Here is a 17,611-nt window from a genome sequence, read left to right on the forward strand (position 1 = left end):
GAGGGCTCTGGGGTGGGGCTGGGGATGAGGGGTTTGGAGTGCAGTGGGGCTTCCCAGGGCTATGGTGGGGAGAGAGGACTCCCCATCCCCAGCACTGTCTCCCTGCCACAGCACCTGGGCTGGGGGTGGGAGAGGCGCCTCTCCCAACTGCAGCAGGTCCAGGCCGGGCTGGGTTTGGGATGGGGGAGAGGTGCCTGTCCCCTGGCAGGTTTGGCGCTGGGCTGGATCAGGGCTGGGGGAAGGGTACCTGTCACCTGGCTGCGGCAGGTTCGGCAGTGGGCTGGGCTGGGGCCCAGGCACCTTTCCCCCAGCTGCAGCGAGTCCGTGGTTGGGCTGGGTTGGGTCTGGAGCTAGGGACGAGGCATCTCTCCCTGTCACAGCCCTGAGCGCCTTCCCAGCGCTTAATAGACAGCTGCACAGCTTAAAGGGAAGTTAGGACACGGGGGGGAGAGGGGACTGCAACCCGAGCCCTGTCGCCCCGGGGTGGGGGGTGGAGCTCAGACTTCAGCCCCAAGCCCCAACAAGTCTAATGCTCGCCCTGGGTGTGACCCACTGTGGGGTCCCGACCCACAGTTTGAGAACCACTGGTCTAGGTATATTTACCTACTGCCCTGATTTTCAGATGGCATAAGTATTAGTTCAGTCTCTTCAGGTCTAAGATAGGATAAAGATACCCCACTTCTCCCTTTCTTTTTTGGGATAAAGAAATATTGGGAGCTGACATCTCTCCTCTGTCCTCTTGAGGTATCTCCTCTATGCCTCCTACACAAAACAACAAGACCACTTCTTTTTGTAATGGGCTTTCAGGAGAAGGGTCCCTGAAGAGGAATGGGGAAGTAGTTTGGGTATGGAAATGAACAAAGCAACTGTGGGAGATGACACTCAACACCCACTTGTCTGTTGTGATAGTAACCACGCCTGGTGGAAAGGGGCAAAATGATCCAAAAACAGAGACAGGCTTTTCACCAGCTCTGATGTGGCTCCTGACACTCCCATCAAACATACTGACTCTGTAAATCAGGGGTCGGCAACCTTTCAGAAGTGGTGTGCCAAGTCTTCATTTATTCACTCTAATTTAAGGTTTCGCGTGCCGGTAATACATTTTAACGTTTTTTAGAAGGTCTCTCTCTATAAGTCTATATATAATATAACTAAACTACTGTTGTATGTAAAGTAAACAAGGTTTACAAAATGTTTAAGAAGCTTCATTTAAAATTAAATTAAAATGCTGATCTTAAGCTGCCGACCTGCTCAGCCCGCTGCCAACCTGGGGTTCTGTTCACCTAGGCCGGCAGCAGGCTGAGCGGGGCCTGCGGCCGGAACCCCGGCTGGCAAGGGGCCGGCAGCCAGAACCCCGGGTTGGCAGCAGGCTGAGCAGGGCCAGCGGCTGGGACCCCAGCTGGCAAGGGGCGGCAGCTAGAACCCCAGACTGGCAGTGGGATGAGCGGGGCCGGGGGCTGGGACCCCAGACCATCAGCGGGCTGAGCGACTCAGCCCGCTGCCGGTCTGCAGTTCCGTCTGCTGGCTCATGCCAGCCAGGGTCCCGGCTGCCAGCCCCGCTCAGCCCGCAGCCAGTCTGGGGTCCCGGCTGCCGGCCCCGCTCAGCCCGCTGCCAACCTGGTGCTCAGGCTGGGGGGTGGGGATTTGGGGGGTGCAAAAGTCGGGGCAGGGGGGGGGGGGGGGCTGGGTATGTGTGGAGGGTGAAGGGGTCAGGGCAGAGGGCTGAGGGCGTGTGAGAGGGTGCAGGAGTCAGGGCATGGGGTGTGAGGGGGCTGGGTATGTGTGGAGGGTGCAGGAATCAGGGATGGGGTCATGGGGGGGGATGAAGGGGATTGAGGTGCAAGGGGGGTGCAGGGGTCAGGACAGAGGGCTGGGCTGAGATCAGGAAAGTGCTCCAGCCCCCTGCCCCCTGAGCGGCTCACAGCAGGGGGCTGGAGGGATACACCCCGCTCCTACCCTCCTTCCCCGTGCCTCTTCTCCGCCTCCTTACCGGTCTGAGCAGCAAGGGCGCTGGGGCTGCTCTTCTCCCCTCCCTTGCATGGGCCATCGGCGGCAGGGAGGGAGAGGAGGCGGGGTTCAATACAGCACGCTGGGGGAAGAGGTGGGGGGAAGGGGGAAGCTTGGCTGCTGGTGGAGCCTGCCATACAGCAGCAGCCGGCAGGACCAAGCTTGCTTCTGCCCCCTACCCCGCCAGAGAAAGCGGTAGGCGGGGGGCAGAGAAGAGCGGGCTGGGTCAAGCAGGATTTTTAATGGCAGATACCTGCTGCCTGCTGGTATCCGAATCAGCCGGCTGCTGGGGTTCGGCAGTGGGCTGAGCGGGACCCTGGCGGGCAGCAGCATGCCATTAAAAATCGGCACGCGTGCCATAGGTTGCCGACTCCTGCTGTAAATGGTACTAGATGAACAATGGCAGATGACAACGATGGGACTCTCTAGAGTATTGAGGTCTTTTCCTCAGCAGGTGCTGTGGGTGTAAAACAGCATCCTCTGCCATCAGTTGTGCAGCTTTTGGTAAGGAGCTGGTGTACATATCCAAAAGGATCATAGTGTGGCCTGTGAGTCTTTCAGTTAATGGAGTGTTTCATCTATTGCTAAAAAGCGCCATCATGTCAAAGGGTCCTCCATGGTGGCATGCAACACTTGTCGGAAGCCTAATGCTAACAGCCACAAAGACCTCTTCATGACAATGGCCATGGCCATTGCCCTTGTGGCCATGTCAGATGACTGCTTATAGAGCTGTTCTGGCTACCCCTTGGCCCTCTTATGATCTCCTTTGGTTCTTCCCTATTTTCCTGTGGAATTTTGGAGAGGAAGAGGTGACTCTCCCCCAAGTAAGGAAGTTATATTTTGCAAACATGGCCTGGCAATTAATGCAGAGCTATAGTAAGTGAGAGGAATATACACAGGTTTTGAAGCTCTCAAGAAAGCAGTGGGTTGGACACTTCCTAGGATCCATCTCATTATAATGGGCGGTAAGAGGAAACTGGGGGAGAGTTATGGCCGCTTTGCCCTTTATACCATGGAATGAGAGCAGGAGGCAGCACAGGACACATAGGTGACCCTGACGGACACTGCTGTTCAAAAGAATCTGATCTTGCGCACAAGGTACATATGCACCTACAGTGGGAGCCACACGGACACATACTCAAAGAAAAATAATTAGTCCTTCAGCCCATCTTTCTGATATTTATAAATGCTTTCATTAATTGTTCAGATGACAAACAGACAAAGTATCACAAGATACTGCAGGCAAGAAATTCTAGGAATTGCCTCAAAAGTAAATTAAAGCAGTTTATAAATACAAGAGTAATACAAGCAGACTCATATTTTTGAACTGCAAGCCCTTATAAATTAAATTAATATATACTTTATTACTAGAGAAAAGAAATTCTGGACACATTATAAGAGCTAATTTTCCACTGCATTATTAAAATTAATGTGAAATACAGATAAGCTAAAAATGTCCTAACTTTAAATATTCAAGTTTCTTTTAATATTGCTTTTGTAAGGGGACATAATTTAGTGCTCAACTGAAGGATTATTAATTCGATAGACTGGTTTGCATAGCCGTCTCTGGTTAATGAGTTAATACTAGAAGTTTATGGACAACTCATGAAACATGTACCACAAGTGACTACTTCACCCATAAATATGGATGCCTGGATGCCTAGTTCTGCAATTCAATAAACAAAGTATTTGCTGCAGGATGAAAATAAGTGTGTGTTCTCTTATTCTAAATTTCATAAAACAAATATTTTCTTCCATTTCATATCATAATTTCTTCTGTATTTTTTCAAGCAGTTGTTTCCTCCCCGGTCAAAATTACACACCTGAGAAGAAAGCCGTGCTGGGATCCTGGTGACTGTCTGGGGCACTTGGGAGAGGGCTCTTCCAACAAACGACCAGTAACATCTATTTTTTCTGAGGTAGCCAACGAGCGTTTTTTCTGATTTTGATAATTCCCTGTACAATTAAATCCTTATTATTCTTCTGAAAAAATATACTGGTGTCAAGTTAAACCAAAACAAACATTAAAAAAAAAAAACTAGGGCTGTTGATTAATCACAGTTAACTCATGCAATTAACTTAAAAAAATTAAATATGATTAAAAAAATTAATCGCGATTAATCGCCTGTTAAACAATAGAATATCAATTGAAATTTATTAAATATTTTTGGATTTTTTCTATATTTTCAAATATATTGATTTTTATTACAACACAGAAAATACAAAGTGTACAGTGCTCACTTTATATTATTATATTTTATTACAAATATTTGCACAGTAAAAATGATAAAAGAAATAGTATTTTTCAATTCACCTCATACAAGTACTGTAGTGCAATCTCTTTATCGTGAAAGTGTAATTTATAAATGAGGAGGGTTTTTTTCTACATAATTGCACTCAAAAACAAAACAATGTAAAACTTTAGAGCCTACAAGTCCATTCAGTCCTACTTCTTGTTCAGCCAATTGCTAAGACAAACAAGTTTGTTTACATTTACAAGAGATACTGCTGACTGCTTCTTATTTACAATGTCACCTGAAAGCAAGAACAGCCGTTTGCATGGCACTTCTGTAGTTGGTGTTGCAAGGTATTTACGTGCCAGATATGCTAAACATTCATATGCCTTCTTGCTTCGGCCACCATTCCAGAGGACATGCTTCCATGCTGATAATGCTCATTAAAAAAATAACGCATTAATTAAATTTGTGACTGAACTCCTTGGGGGAGAACTATATGTCTCCTGTTCTGTTTTACCCACATTATGCCATATATTTCACGTTATAGGAGTCTCGGATGATGACCCAGCACAGGTTAGTTTTAAGAACATTTTTGCAGCAGATCTGACAAAACACAAAGAAGGTACCAATGTGAGATTTCTAAGGATCGATACAGCACTTGACCCAAGGTTTAAGCATCTGAAGTGCCTTCCAAAATCTGAGAGGGATAAGGTGTGGAGCATGCTTTCAGATGTCTTAAAAGAGCAACACTCCAGTGCGGAAACTACAGAAACCAAACCACCAAAAAAGAAAATCAACCTTCTGCTGGTGGCATCTGACTCAGATGATAAAAAATGAATATGCGTCAGTCCGCTCGGCTTTGGATTGTGGTTGAAGCATGAAGGAGCATATGAATGTTTAGCATATCTGGCATGTAAATACCTTGCAACGCCGGCTACAACAGTACCATACGAATGCCTGTTCTCATTTTCAGGTGACGTTGTAAACAAGACGGGGGCAGCATTGTAACCAAACTTGTTTGTTTGAGCGACTGGCTGAAGTAGGACTGAGTGGACTTGTAGGTTCTAAAGTTTTACATTGTTTTCTTTTTGAATGCAGTTATTTTTTGTACATAATTCCACATTTGTATGTTCAACTTTCATGATAAAGAGATTGCACTACAGTACTTGTATTAGGTGAATTGAAATATACTATTTCTTTTGTTTTTTACAGTGCAAATATTTGTAATAAAAAATAATATAAAGTGAGCACTGTACACTTTGTATTCTGTGTTGTAATTGAAATCAATGTATTTGAAAATGTAGAAAACATCCACAAATATTTAAATAAATGGTATTCTATTATTGTTTAACAGTGCGATTAATCACGATTAAATTTTTTTATTTGCTTGACAGCCCTAGAAAAAACAAATGTCAAACTATGTCCCATCATTTCATAATATTACCTGACTTAGTGAAGATACTTCTGCATTCTATACATTCCCAGTTTTCCTCCCATGGCTGTATTGGGGAACAGGCCAAATGCGTTCCACGGGAACCACAACACTGACAGCATTTGATTTCCCATTTACTAAAAGAAAAAACACACTATACTTAGAATTAACAGAGGAACAACAGAAGAAAAAAACCAAAGGCTGTTAGGCAGTAAATCCAATCCATCTACCTAGCCACAAATCCCTTATTATTTACCAAACTCTAGTTAAATGATATATAGTTAGCCCCTTGGGATGCACAGTATCCTCTTTCAAAGAGAGGGCACTCCCAATTCACACTAAAAATTCAAGTTAACCTATATTAGGTCGTCTTACAGCCATCACAGGAGCACTTCCACTGACCTAAGAGGGGCAGTGTGGGGAGCTGTGAGCCCAGTCTCTCAGCTCCGCTGGCAGCTCCCTCCCTGCCAGGAGCCCAGCTGCCCCACAGAATCCCGGTGGGCTGCGCTCCCCCTCCGACTCCTCGTTAGCTGCTGGGAACAGGGGAAGCCGCGCAGGGCTTCTTGTCTCCGTGTTCCCCACTGGGGGGCAGGAGGACAGAGCCGCCCAGTGCTTCTCGCCCCGGGAAGCGAGGTCCAGCTGCCCGGTTTCTTGGCCCCCACCCCACGCCAGGAAGCCTTGTAAATTGACAAGACAGCCAACATTCCCAGGTGCGGAGTTGGGAGGGAGCCTCCCAGGGCTTATCGCTTCCCAATTCCCTGCCAGGAGCGGGGTCCAGCTGCCCAGGCTTCTTACTCCGGCTCTCAACCGGGGGGTGGGATCCAGTTGTCCGCAGCTCTCCGGAAGTGGGGGGCACTTGGGCTCTAGCTGCCTGGCTTTCTTGTCAATTTCACAGCTAACATAAGCAACACAGCCGATGTAAGTAACACAATATCTACACAGATGTGTCGCCCTAACTACACCGTCATAAGCCCTATTTCACTCGTGGAGGTGGAGTTATTGTATCAGAGTAGTAGGGCACTTACATTGGCGGGACAAGGCTCTAGTGTAGACACTGACATAATTAGGCTGATGTAAGGCAGACCTAGCTTACGTCGACCTAACTGGGTAGCATAGCCAGACCTACATCGGGATGCAGTGATTAGAATCCTAGTCAGCTTTGCAGAATATCCAGTTTTAAAGAGGCTATGGAGCAGTTAGTGTATCCTTTTTTAAGCCAATCAATTTGCACAGCCAGTTACTTTCCCTTTCACTACTTTGTGGGATCCACAGCCCAGCTTTTTCAAAGTCCCCTGGCTGTTTTTTCCAAATTGTATTTTGTCTGATACAGTATCTGATTACCTCACCACTTTCCAAAAGTTGGGCCTGTTCTGTAAGAGACATTTAAACATTTTTTTAAAGTATTTGCCTAGATCTTTATATTATGTATGTGTTTGCAGTAGTGCCAACAATGTGCTAGATGCTTTCCAGACAAAAAGCAAAAAGGCATGATCCCTGCTCAATGGAATTCACCAACTAAGACAATTAGGAGGCAGAGTACACATAATTAGAATGGGCCATCATGGTGTTTGGCCACAACTTTATAATCTTGTCAATTTAAGCCAGCTAGATTTCTGATAGGCAGTACAACAGAAATTGCTTTCAAGAGGGACTTAAATGTGGGTAGGATAGGGGCCTTGTTGATGAGGTCAGAAAGTTCCATACTGATGGGAACTGTGAAAGAGAACACGGAGACGTTTATGAAAAAAGCCAACAAGGAGACAAAATAAGGCAAAGCAGAAGGGATGCGGTTGGTGATGAAAACCAGTGCAGGAATTTGAAGGTGATGACAAGAAGCTTGGATATTGTTGACAATGATGGAGACAAGGTGAATTGGAGAGGACTTGGGAGGGAAGATATGGAGTTCAATTTTAGGGATGTTTAGTTAGAACTGAAGATGAGACATCAAAGAGAAGATAAAAGTGTAAAGTGTAAAGAAAAAGTGTAAAGCAAAGAGAAGAAAGAAGAGGAAGGATTCCTGGGGATATCCAGGGGGAAAGGAGAAGGAAAACCCATGGAAATAGATATTGAAAAAATGGTCAGGGGTAGAAAGAGAACTAGGAGAGGAGAGTATTTTGCAAATCCAGTGGAGGAAAAGATGTCAAGAAGGAAGATGATCAACAGTTCTGAAAACAGCAGGCAGGTCTAGAAGGATGGACAAAATGAAGGGCCTGAGATCTGAGCTGGAAGAGGTCATTAGAGATCTTATTGTCATTGGTTTCAGTAGACTGGAGAGGATTGAAGCTTGTTTGGAAATTGGAGAAGGATTCATAACAGCCATCGAAAATGGCTATTCAATAAGTTTAGAGGTGCAGGGAAGGAAAAAAAATGAGATCAAAGTAAGGTTTTGGGAAAGTTCAGAGCATACTTGTAAAGTGAGAGGAAGGAGTCAAAGGACAGTAAGAAGCATAGGTTCCCCCTATTTAATAAAAATCCCAACAGCTACTTTCAAAAATACCTATGTTAGATATTCTAATACACTTGATATTTTAGCAGCTAAGCATTAATATAAAATAATTTGTCTTAATAGTTTGCTACGTTTCTTTGATTTTTAAAGGATGCTGATGATGGTATTACCTCTTTTGCTGCTTTATTTGTGTTGGAGAAGGGGTAGAATATGGAAGATAAATCCTGTTGTCTAACTCTCTTGGCTTTTATATTCTGGGTACACTAAGTCTTCCTGGTCAATCACTTTTTAAAATAAGATGCATGTTGTAAAGTATTGATAAGATAAATATGTCCAGCTTGCGATAAGTTATTTGAAAATGTCTTAGCTTTCATTATTTACTTTTTAAAAGACTCTTCAACATTCTACCTGTGACAGATTCCTATAACATACCATACCCATCACATTATGTTCAACATATCGGTCTTCAAAATCTGTGTGTGTATATTAATACCTATCAGGTTTATTATAGTCTCTCCCATTCCTGCACAGACATCTTCTAGCGTCACAGTGTTGGTAACGCTGCAGAAGATCTTGATATGCATTCTCCTCAAGTTCCCAGGATGCATCTCTGTAAATATTGCAAACATGGATTAAAAAACATTTTATAGTGCTATAATTTTAGCTTTATGTACGGAAATAACCTTATTTTCCTTTGCCACACATTAAAATTAAAATTGGAGCTCCCAAAGCATATAAATATGATTGATAGTAATGGCATAATTTGAGATAATGCAACCATTTAGCAGTGTAATAACAATAAGATGACAGGAGAGAAAGGACCTATGGATTAACAGTCCATTTTTATTCAAGATTGACCTCTGAACTAAATCCATAAGTGTTTTATATAGTTTGACAACTCTAGAGAAAATATCTGGGAATGTTTTCTTGACAGATTATTCCAACATCTTATCAACCTTAAAGTTAGAACCTTTTGTTCCCAATGTCTATATTTTCCTTTCTGGGTTTATGTGGAAGGAATTTAGATACTACAGCAACGAGCAGCAGTACAAAATAAAATAGATTAATCCATATACCCAAGGAAATCATCCTTAAGCATTACAAATACTTTTTCTCAATTCTAGGAGTAGAACTGACAATATTTGTAGTAGTACTCTTAAGGGTTGAATTAAAGGAGGAAGGGAGGAAAGAAAAAAAAAAAAAAAAAAAAGGATGAAGAAGAGAGTCCTCAGCAGGTCCTAGAGAGAGAAATGGAGACAGCTAGGCCTTGACTACAGTAGAAGCTCAGAGTTATGAGCAATTCATGAATGGAGGTTGTTCATAACTCTGAACAAAACACTATAGTTGTTCTTTCAAAAGTTTACAACTGAATATTGACTTAAAACAGCTGTGAAACTTTACTATGCAGAAGAAAATGCTGATTTTAACCATCTTAATTTAAAAGAAACAAGCATAGAAATGGTTTCCTTACCTAGTCAAATCATTTTTTAACCCCCCCTCCCTTTTTTTTTTTTTAGTAGTTCATGTTTAACACAGTACTGTACTGTATTTGGTTTGTTTGGGTTGTTTTTTTTTTAATCTCGGCTGCTGCCTGGTTGTGTACTTCCAGTTACAAATGTGGTGTATGGTTGACTGGTCAGTTCGTAACTCTGGTGTTCAGACCTCTGAGGTTCTACTGTACAAAGGGAGTGATAGCACAGGTTGGCCGGACCAAGAAAGTGAAGAAAATACAGTGTGGAGAGGATGAGAGAGCAGTCACTGGGAAATGCACCTGCTTTCCCATATTAAACTGAACTGCCCATATTTTAAAAAATATTCTTGCCATATTTAAAAATGAACTGCCCATATTTAAAAATACTAGAATTTTTAAAAATTCTAATAACACCTTGCATTTATCTATATTGAATATTACACCTCTACCTCGATATAACGCTGTCCTCGGGAGACAAAAAATCTTACCGTTATAGGTGAAACCGCGTTATATCGAACTTGCTTTGATCCACCGGAGTGCGTAGCCCTGCATCCCCGGAGCGCTGCTTTACTGCGTTATATCTCAATTCGTGTTATATCGGGTCGCATTATATCGGGGTAGAGATGTATCTCTAAAATTTAGATTAGTAGTAATATATCTCTATCCTACACTACATTTGCAGCCTCTCTTAATTTAGTACTCTGCAAATCTAAGGAGTGATCTGAAAAGAAGCAAATTGCACCTAAGACAAAAATAAACTGCTCTCATTGCCAGTAGAAACCCAAGAAATCCCAAAGATAATTCAAATTTTAATTATACTGCATAAATAAGTACATGGTTTTGGCTTTGTTATCCTACTTAGTTAGAGTTGTATATACAATATGGATTATTTGTGAAATTATTGTTAGTTACTTACTTTTCTGGAATGTGTATTCCCATTCTCAACATTTCATTCTGAAATTTGTCTTTATTATTGCACACTGTGCACCTAAAGAAAAATACCCCAGCACTCAGAGCTTGATACTGCATCAGAAAACAGAAAAGAAAATTAATTGAGCTGTTCACATTTACTCTGTTTCCATCCTTTTGTACTCAATAAGGTCATGGTACCTGAAGATTGGGCATTACATTTATGGATTCTGTTCTGGCACTGACTTCTTCAGTGCAAGGATCATCTTAAATGTATCCCACTTTGAAGCTAAAGGTGCCTTTCTATCTTTTCATCAGGGAAATGTCTGATCCAGGGGCTGGGCTTGTAAGATCATCTCCAGGAGGAGAGCATGAGCTTTCCTTTCAATGACCTCTCCTCTCCCTTCCCCCACCACCATTCACTCTGCATCTGAAGAGGTTCCTATACCCATGTCTAGCCATGAAAATGAAGGAACAGAAGTAACTAAGGCCACATCATCTTTTTATGATATGGGCTATAAATAGAAGCTTCCTGAAGACAAGCTGAAGTGTGACGATCTCAAAGAACATCTTTAAAAAGTAATCTTCCCAATCTTGCAGTCCCTAAGAGTGTATTTTAAAGTTGCTGTTCTATTTTAGTAGTCTGATAACATGGACAAACTAGTTAGTTTTTTCCCAGGCCTGTAATCAACAGACTCCCTGGATGAAGTTAGTTATAGTCTTATATTTTTGATGTTGCTTTATTACATTTATTGAATATTAAAATAAGAATGTAAACATTAATTTGTTCTATAATTCTAAGTAGAAAACAAAATGTTGTGAGCATCACAGAATAAAAGGTTGTCTTACCTGCAAGCAGTCTCTATGAAACCAAGCATTTTTACAGCAAGGACTTTTCAGTATATTGTACATTGGAAAGTGCTCAACAAATTCCAAGCATATTGTACACTGTGAAGAGCCTCTAGATTCATCAGATGGAAGTTTCTGAACCGGCCGGTGCTCCCAACAATATGACCTTAAATATAAAATTAAAGCTCTGCTTAATGACACTAAACTTCAAAAACAATCAAGCTATTGTTATTAATACTAAAGAGAGTAACATTATATCCTGTATCATAACTGCAGACTTCAATTATTTTAATTTTTCACACATGTAGTTTAGAAATAAATCATTTTTAGAACAGGTTAAAAAAGCATATATTCAATATGCAAAAAGATTCACAAACAAATTAATATAAAATAGCAAGAAAATGGATTCTCTGATTCCCGATCAGTTGTTCAAAAAGATTACTAAAAACGCCAAAGGTTTTGTATTGGTCCAGCGAAGCATTTCTGGTCCTTAAAAAAAAAAAAAGTGTCACCTAATTAAAATAACAATACATTACTTTGTTATTATCAGATTTTAATTTTTAAAATCTCTCAATAATTCCACAAAGCCCACACAACAGACAAAGAAACTAAGATTTAATTGAGAGTTTGAAAAAGCATGTGTTAGATTGAGAAAATATAAGTAATTTAAAGTGTGGTTCTACTCTAAAAATAATCTTTGGATTTATATTTATTATAGCTCATTGGTTCCATATAAAATGTATTCAGTTTACAAGTTAAATTATTCTTCATCCCCCAGTTGCCAGCCCTGCAAACTCAACCTGGGATATGAAGAATCAACTGTGTTCTTTTTATGCTCACACACTATCAGCAGGAGCCTGGATACAACTGAACAGTAGATGTAGTTCCAGTGCAACCAAGCAGTGGGAGCTTTTTGTTGTTGGGTTGTTGTTGTTTTTTTTGTGATGATGCATTGAAGGATAATTCAGCTTGACTTTCAGGTCTCAGGCTGAATTTGAAGGACTAGCAGTTAGAAAAAGAATAGTTTTCATTTGTAAATTGAGCAAATTTGATCTGGAGTCAAACAACAAAAATGGAATCATTATTACAATTACTTTTCAGAGTTTAAAACTGATACTTAAGCTGACGTCCAACTTCACAATTTTATGTAGAACATTAAAATGTGTGCTAACATTAAGAGTTAACATTTAGTTGGATCCTAAAAATACTGAAAAACTATTTCACAAGTATCATATGTATGCTGTAGAAAAGGCATGGCTATCAGATGATCCATTCCCCGCTTCTTGGTTCAGACAGGAGCATTTCATCCTCTCTGGCCCAAGTGGAAAAAGTGAGGAAAATTTAACCAGAAGACTATGCACCTCAAAATATGATTCTCTAAACTGTAAGAAAAATGGTAGGTTTCTTTCTTCTCTTATATAGATAATTAGGAGGCCATTTATAATGCCCACATCCCCTTCTTGTAGGAAAAAGAAGAGCGAGTGTATTTCAAAAAGGAGCACCTCTCATTCTGTAAGGAGTGTAATTATACCTGACAATAAAACACTTACCCAAACTGTTCCATGAATTGGAAAATGCATTCCCTTTGAACCCCACAAGGGAAATGATAACTTCGTTTGCATTTGGGTGCTACACATCCAATCGAAGCACCTTTTTTCTTACAGATATTACATTTCTAAGAGAAAGTTTTAGAAATGAAAGTCTATTAAAACTTAAGTCCAATTAAAATTGCTGGAATTATAATATTAACAAAAGAAATCTGACATAAGGAGCATAGAAAAGGAAATGATGCTATACTGAACTGTTCCAGAGGATATTCTAGCTAGAATTGTAGCATTACTAATTTACTTCTGTTATGTACTTTTCAAAGACTTAAACTCTGACAAATCAGTTGGCATTCCGTATTTTAATCATGGTATCCAAGGTTGGTGTATCCATTGTTAAAATAGGTTAATTCTATCCACAAAAATATACAAACAGTTTGGGGCTCAACAGATGCCATAGAGGCAATCTGGATATTTTAGACAACCTGCTCTCTTAACTGGTTCCTGCTCAGCTATTCGAGTTAGACTTGTCAAAAACGTTAATGTTTTTGTTTCATCCTGGAAATGTAAGGATCTACCCCACCATCTGTTTTATCAGTCCTTTGTGTTTTGTCCCAAAGACTCTGATTAAGTTGACACCTAATCTGTTGGAGAACTGAAAATGAAATTTTCCTCATTGGGTCTCAATCACTGTCTCTTCTCTCTTCTGTAACAAATATCAGCCAAGTTCCATTGTCTATATATATAGACACACACATATATATATATATATATATATATATATATACACATACACACACACACACACACACACTTGCCAATATACACAATCATTTAAAAATAAGAATTCAGACACTTGAAAGTAGGATATACTTGCCCATAAAATGAATCAAATATGACACACAGCACAGTAAGTACTGAAAAATGCAATGGTCAATATTTCAAATTTGTAAAGAAAAATAATTCTTTAATTAAAAAAAAAAAAATCTAAAGATTCATTACAGACCAGATTTGTTACTGAGTTTAAAGTGCAAAAATGATGAAACAAATATTAACAGTGATAATACTGGAGCTTGATTCTTACCAATTTTGCAGCTCTGTTTACTTCTTTCCTAATGTCTTTGATTAAAAACCCATAAACTCCTTCATCTTCTTCACCCCTCTGCCAAATTCCACTTGACATCAACTATAAATACAGTTAAAATTAGTAAGAAATTCCAAGACACTAAGCTATTTTAATCAACTTTAATATCTAGGACTGGACTATAAGCATCTGTTGGTATCAATATAGAAAACCCTAATAGATTTAAACATTTTGTTAAATCAGACAGTGATATTCTTTCATTGCAGAGGCATAATAGTCTTTCCCCCATTCCTCCCAGCATACTGCTGCTAAGGAACTGCAGGAATCTATTTGACTAATTCCTAGGACCAAACTAAATATATTCTAGGGTCTAGGAGACAGTGGCTGAGGACCTTGCAGAACAAGTAACACTAATGTAGGAAAGTTTTAGAACACATGACTGTGCCCAGAATGAAAAAAGCAATCTTATCCTAGTCACTTAAAAAAAAAGATCTTTAGCAATTGACTAGTCTAACTTCCACCTAAACAAGAAGAGCATTTTCACACACCGACTCACCAAGCTAATGAGCAGGGCTTTAAACTAGGTTCAAAGAGTGCAGGTGACTAAAGCCCACAGGTAGGTATATTAAAAAGGTGGCCTTAATAGAGGGCTACATATTGGGGGGTGGGGTTGGGGGAAGAGGAGAGGCAATGGAAAATTATAGTAGGGTCATGGGAACCTTTGAGAGTCTTTGTTTAGATATGGATGAGCACAATTGAAAGGAATAGTCTAGGTGACTTTCTGAAAGGTTTGGTCCTTTCTAGATACTAGGCTCCTAATGTCTAGTGTGTGGAACATTGCCTTCCTTTTATTCCTGTGCGGTTTGGGGAAGAACGATGGAAGATGAATAGGCTGATTCAAGTGGAAGGATGAAGGTATTTTAGGTACAAACTTTGGGTGTGGTCTCAAAGTAACTTTATCTTTGAAGAAAACTGTAATGTGGGGAGGTATGCCATGAGAACTCCTATTTCCATCACTCTTTGGGCGGATGTGATGGCCATAAGAAAGGCAGTCTTCATAGAGAGATGTATGAGTGAGCAAGTCACCATGGGCTCAAGTGGGGGACCAGTGAGGCATCTTAGAACTAAGTTAAGGTCCCAAGGTGTGTAGCATCTCAAATTTACGGGTAGAGGTTCCAAATACCTCTAAGAAAACTTTTTGTTGCTTGATGCGTGAACACCTGTTGATCTTAAGGCCAAAATTGTCACGAGATGTTCCCTCCGTGAACTTGATGATAGCCTTGATATTTTTAGTCCTAGGATATAGTCCAGCACCAACAGCAAGGGACAAAATATAGCTGTGATGTGTATATTGTCACACCAGATTCAGAATCTCTTTCATTTCTGAAGGTAAGTATAACGTATGGTGGGTTTTCTGCTATTTAACAGTATCTTTTTCACAGCTTCAGAACAAATAATTCGTCATCTTGGAACCATCAAGGAGCCACGCTTTCACATAGAGAACTTCTAAATTTGGGTGGAAAATCTGGCCTGCATCCTGACACAGGAAGTGTGGAAAGGGATGAAGAGTGATTGGTGGCCACACCGTCATTCATAAAAGGTAAGGGAACCATGTCTGTCTGGGCCCAAGTTGGGGCTATCAAAATGATCCTGGCCTTTTCTTCTTTTATTTTGTGTATTACTTTCGGTATTAATGGGAAAGAGGAAAGGCATATAGAAGGAAGAAAGGCATCCCCAAGAAATTGATGATCCAGTCCCGCTCTTGAGCAGAATTGTGGGCACTTGCTGTTCCTGGCCGTGGCAGAAAGATCTATGCTTGTGTAGGACCATGGTATCTAGCTCCCACTCATATTCTTGTGAGAATTTCCTGCTGAGCTTGTCCAGCTGTCATTTTTTACAGTGCTTGTAGATAAGTAGCTCATGTGGACAAATGAAAGATCTTTCTATAGCGTGGTATCTACCGGGTCTTCTCTTTTGTATCGGTGTATAAGTACCAAATGATCTTAATGTTGCTCTCGAATCTTTTAGGGATTGGAGGGATTCATCGGCAAATAATTCGTACTCTTCAAATCAGAGATCCTCCACTGTGGCCTGCACCTCTTTCAGGAATCTGGAAAGATGTAGCCACGATGCCCTTTGCATGACCACTGCTGTCGCTATCAAAAGAACAGCTGTGTCAGCTGCATCTAAGGAAGCTTGTAATGCAGTCCGCACCAGTAGCTGACCCTCCACCATGATTACTTGAAGTTGTTTCTTTTTATCTTCCAGAATATACTCAATAAATTCACTCAATTTGGAGTAATGTGTGTGATTATATTTTGACATAAGCACTTCATAGTTGGCAATTCTAAATTGCAGAGTTGTTGATGAATATGCTTTTCGTTCAAATAGATCTAATCTCTTCCAATCTTTGTCATATGGTGTCATCTTAGTGTGGTGCTGTTTTCCACGTTTGTTCACAGCATTGACAACCAATGAATTTGGTGTAGGGTGCGAACATAAAAAGTCCATGTCCTTCAAGGGTACATAATACTTCTTGTCTGCCCTTTTACAGGAGGAGGGTATTGTGGCCGGAGTCTGCCAGACAGTTTTAGCTGGGTCTAATAGTGCCTCATTGATAGGAAGAGCGATTTTTGCTGATGTTGAAGTTTGCAGGATATCAATGTTGTGATTCTCTCATTTCCTCTAATGGAACTTAAGAGAATCTGCTATCCTCCTGAACAGTTCCTGGAATTTCCTGTTATCATCTGCTGTCATTGGTGGGGGAGAGGCATGACTGCTTCATCACATGAAGACAAAGAGATATTGCTTGCAGGCGTGGTTTCCTTATCCAGTCTCTCTTCCTGTTCCTTTAAAGACTCTCCTTCAGGCTCATGTGGCCTAGCTATTGAGGATGATGGGGAGTGTCTCATTCTCTCTCTGGAGGGTCTGGAAAATTGTTGCCGGTATGCAGCCCCTGGGTCCCAATAAGGACATTGTGGGGGGAAAAAGGCATGGGTGGGAGAATCCATGGGTGTCAATACCAAGCTTTTGGGTCACCTCTGGCTTCATGGTATCTTGCCTGAGCATAAGGGTTGATTTATGCAGCTCCCTGATGTGATGGGGGGCTATATGGTGCAAGAGAATAAATCTCTTCCTCCTCATCATCATCATCACTAGAGAAGGGAAGTGCGGTCCTGGAGGGTGACGGATAGATATGGTATGCACCTCCGGGGATGAGGTGCATACTGTGGTGGTATTGGTAAGCAAAAGTTTAGATTCAGATGTATCAAAAACCAGTGTGGTCTTTTGGAAGTCTAAATTCCTGCAGTACTGGCACCATCATCATCAGTACTGTGGAAGGCATTTGCACCAGTGCCGCTGCAGTGGAAGAGGTTGTCAGTGCTGAGGTTGTTCTGTGCTCCACTGAGTGTCCAGCAGGTGGCGCCATAAGTCTTATCAGTGCCGATGTGCTTGGTACCGCGAGTCTAAGTGATTCAGTAGGTACCATCTTTGAGGATCTGGATTTTTCCTTGCCACTATCGCTTGACAGTGCCCTTTTGTCCAGTCCTGCTCTATTGGGGTCCTTGGACTTACCAGCGGCAATGGTACAAGAGGACCTAGGATCCTGGCATATCCTTATGCCAGTTGGT

General features: G+C 41.3%; 1 protein-coding gene across 2 annotated transcripts in view; it reads right to left on the reverse strand.

Annotated features, from left to right (window-relative positions):
* G2E3 (G2/M-phase specific E3 ubiquitin protein ligase) overlaps window positions 1-17,611 on the reverse strand; it is a 52,070-nt gene that overhangs the window by 13,617 nt on the left and 20,842 nt on the right. For both annotated transcript variants that reach the window (XM_034768731.1, XM_034768730.1), the window contains exons 5-11: window positions 13,980-14,081; window positions 12,902-13,026; window positions 11,352-11,517; window positions 10,510-10,616; window positions 8,616-8,732; window positions 5,689-5,813; window positions 3,831-3,963 (exon numbers count right to left, since the gene is read on the reverse strand). In XM_034768731.1, the coding sequence (XP_034624622.1) occupies window positions 3,831-3,963; window positions 5,689-5,813; window positions 8,616-8,732; window positions 10,510-10,616; window positions 11,352-11,517; window positions 12,902-13,026; window positions 13,980-14,081 (875 nt within the window). The remainder of the gene's footprint in view (window positions 1-3,830; window positions 3,964-5,688; window positions 5,814-8,615; window positions 8,733-10,509; window positions 10,617-11,351; window positions 11,518-12,901; window positions 13,027-13,979; window positions 14,082-17,611) is intronic.

This window comes from Trachemys scripta, chromosome 4 (genome assembly GCF_013100865.1).
Source record: "Trachemys scripta elegans isolate TJP31775 chromosome 4, CAS_Tse_1.0, whole genome shotgun sequence".
Classification (NCBI taxonomy): Eukaryota; Metazoa; Chordata; order Testudines; family Emydidae; genus Trachemys; species Trachemys scripta.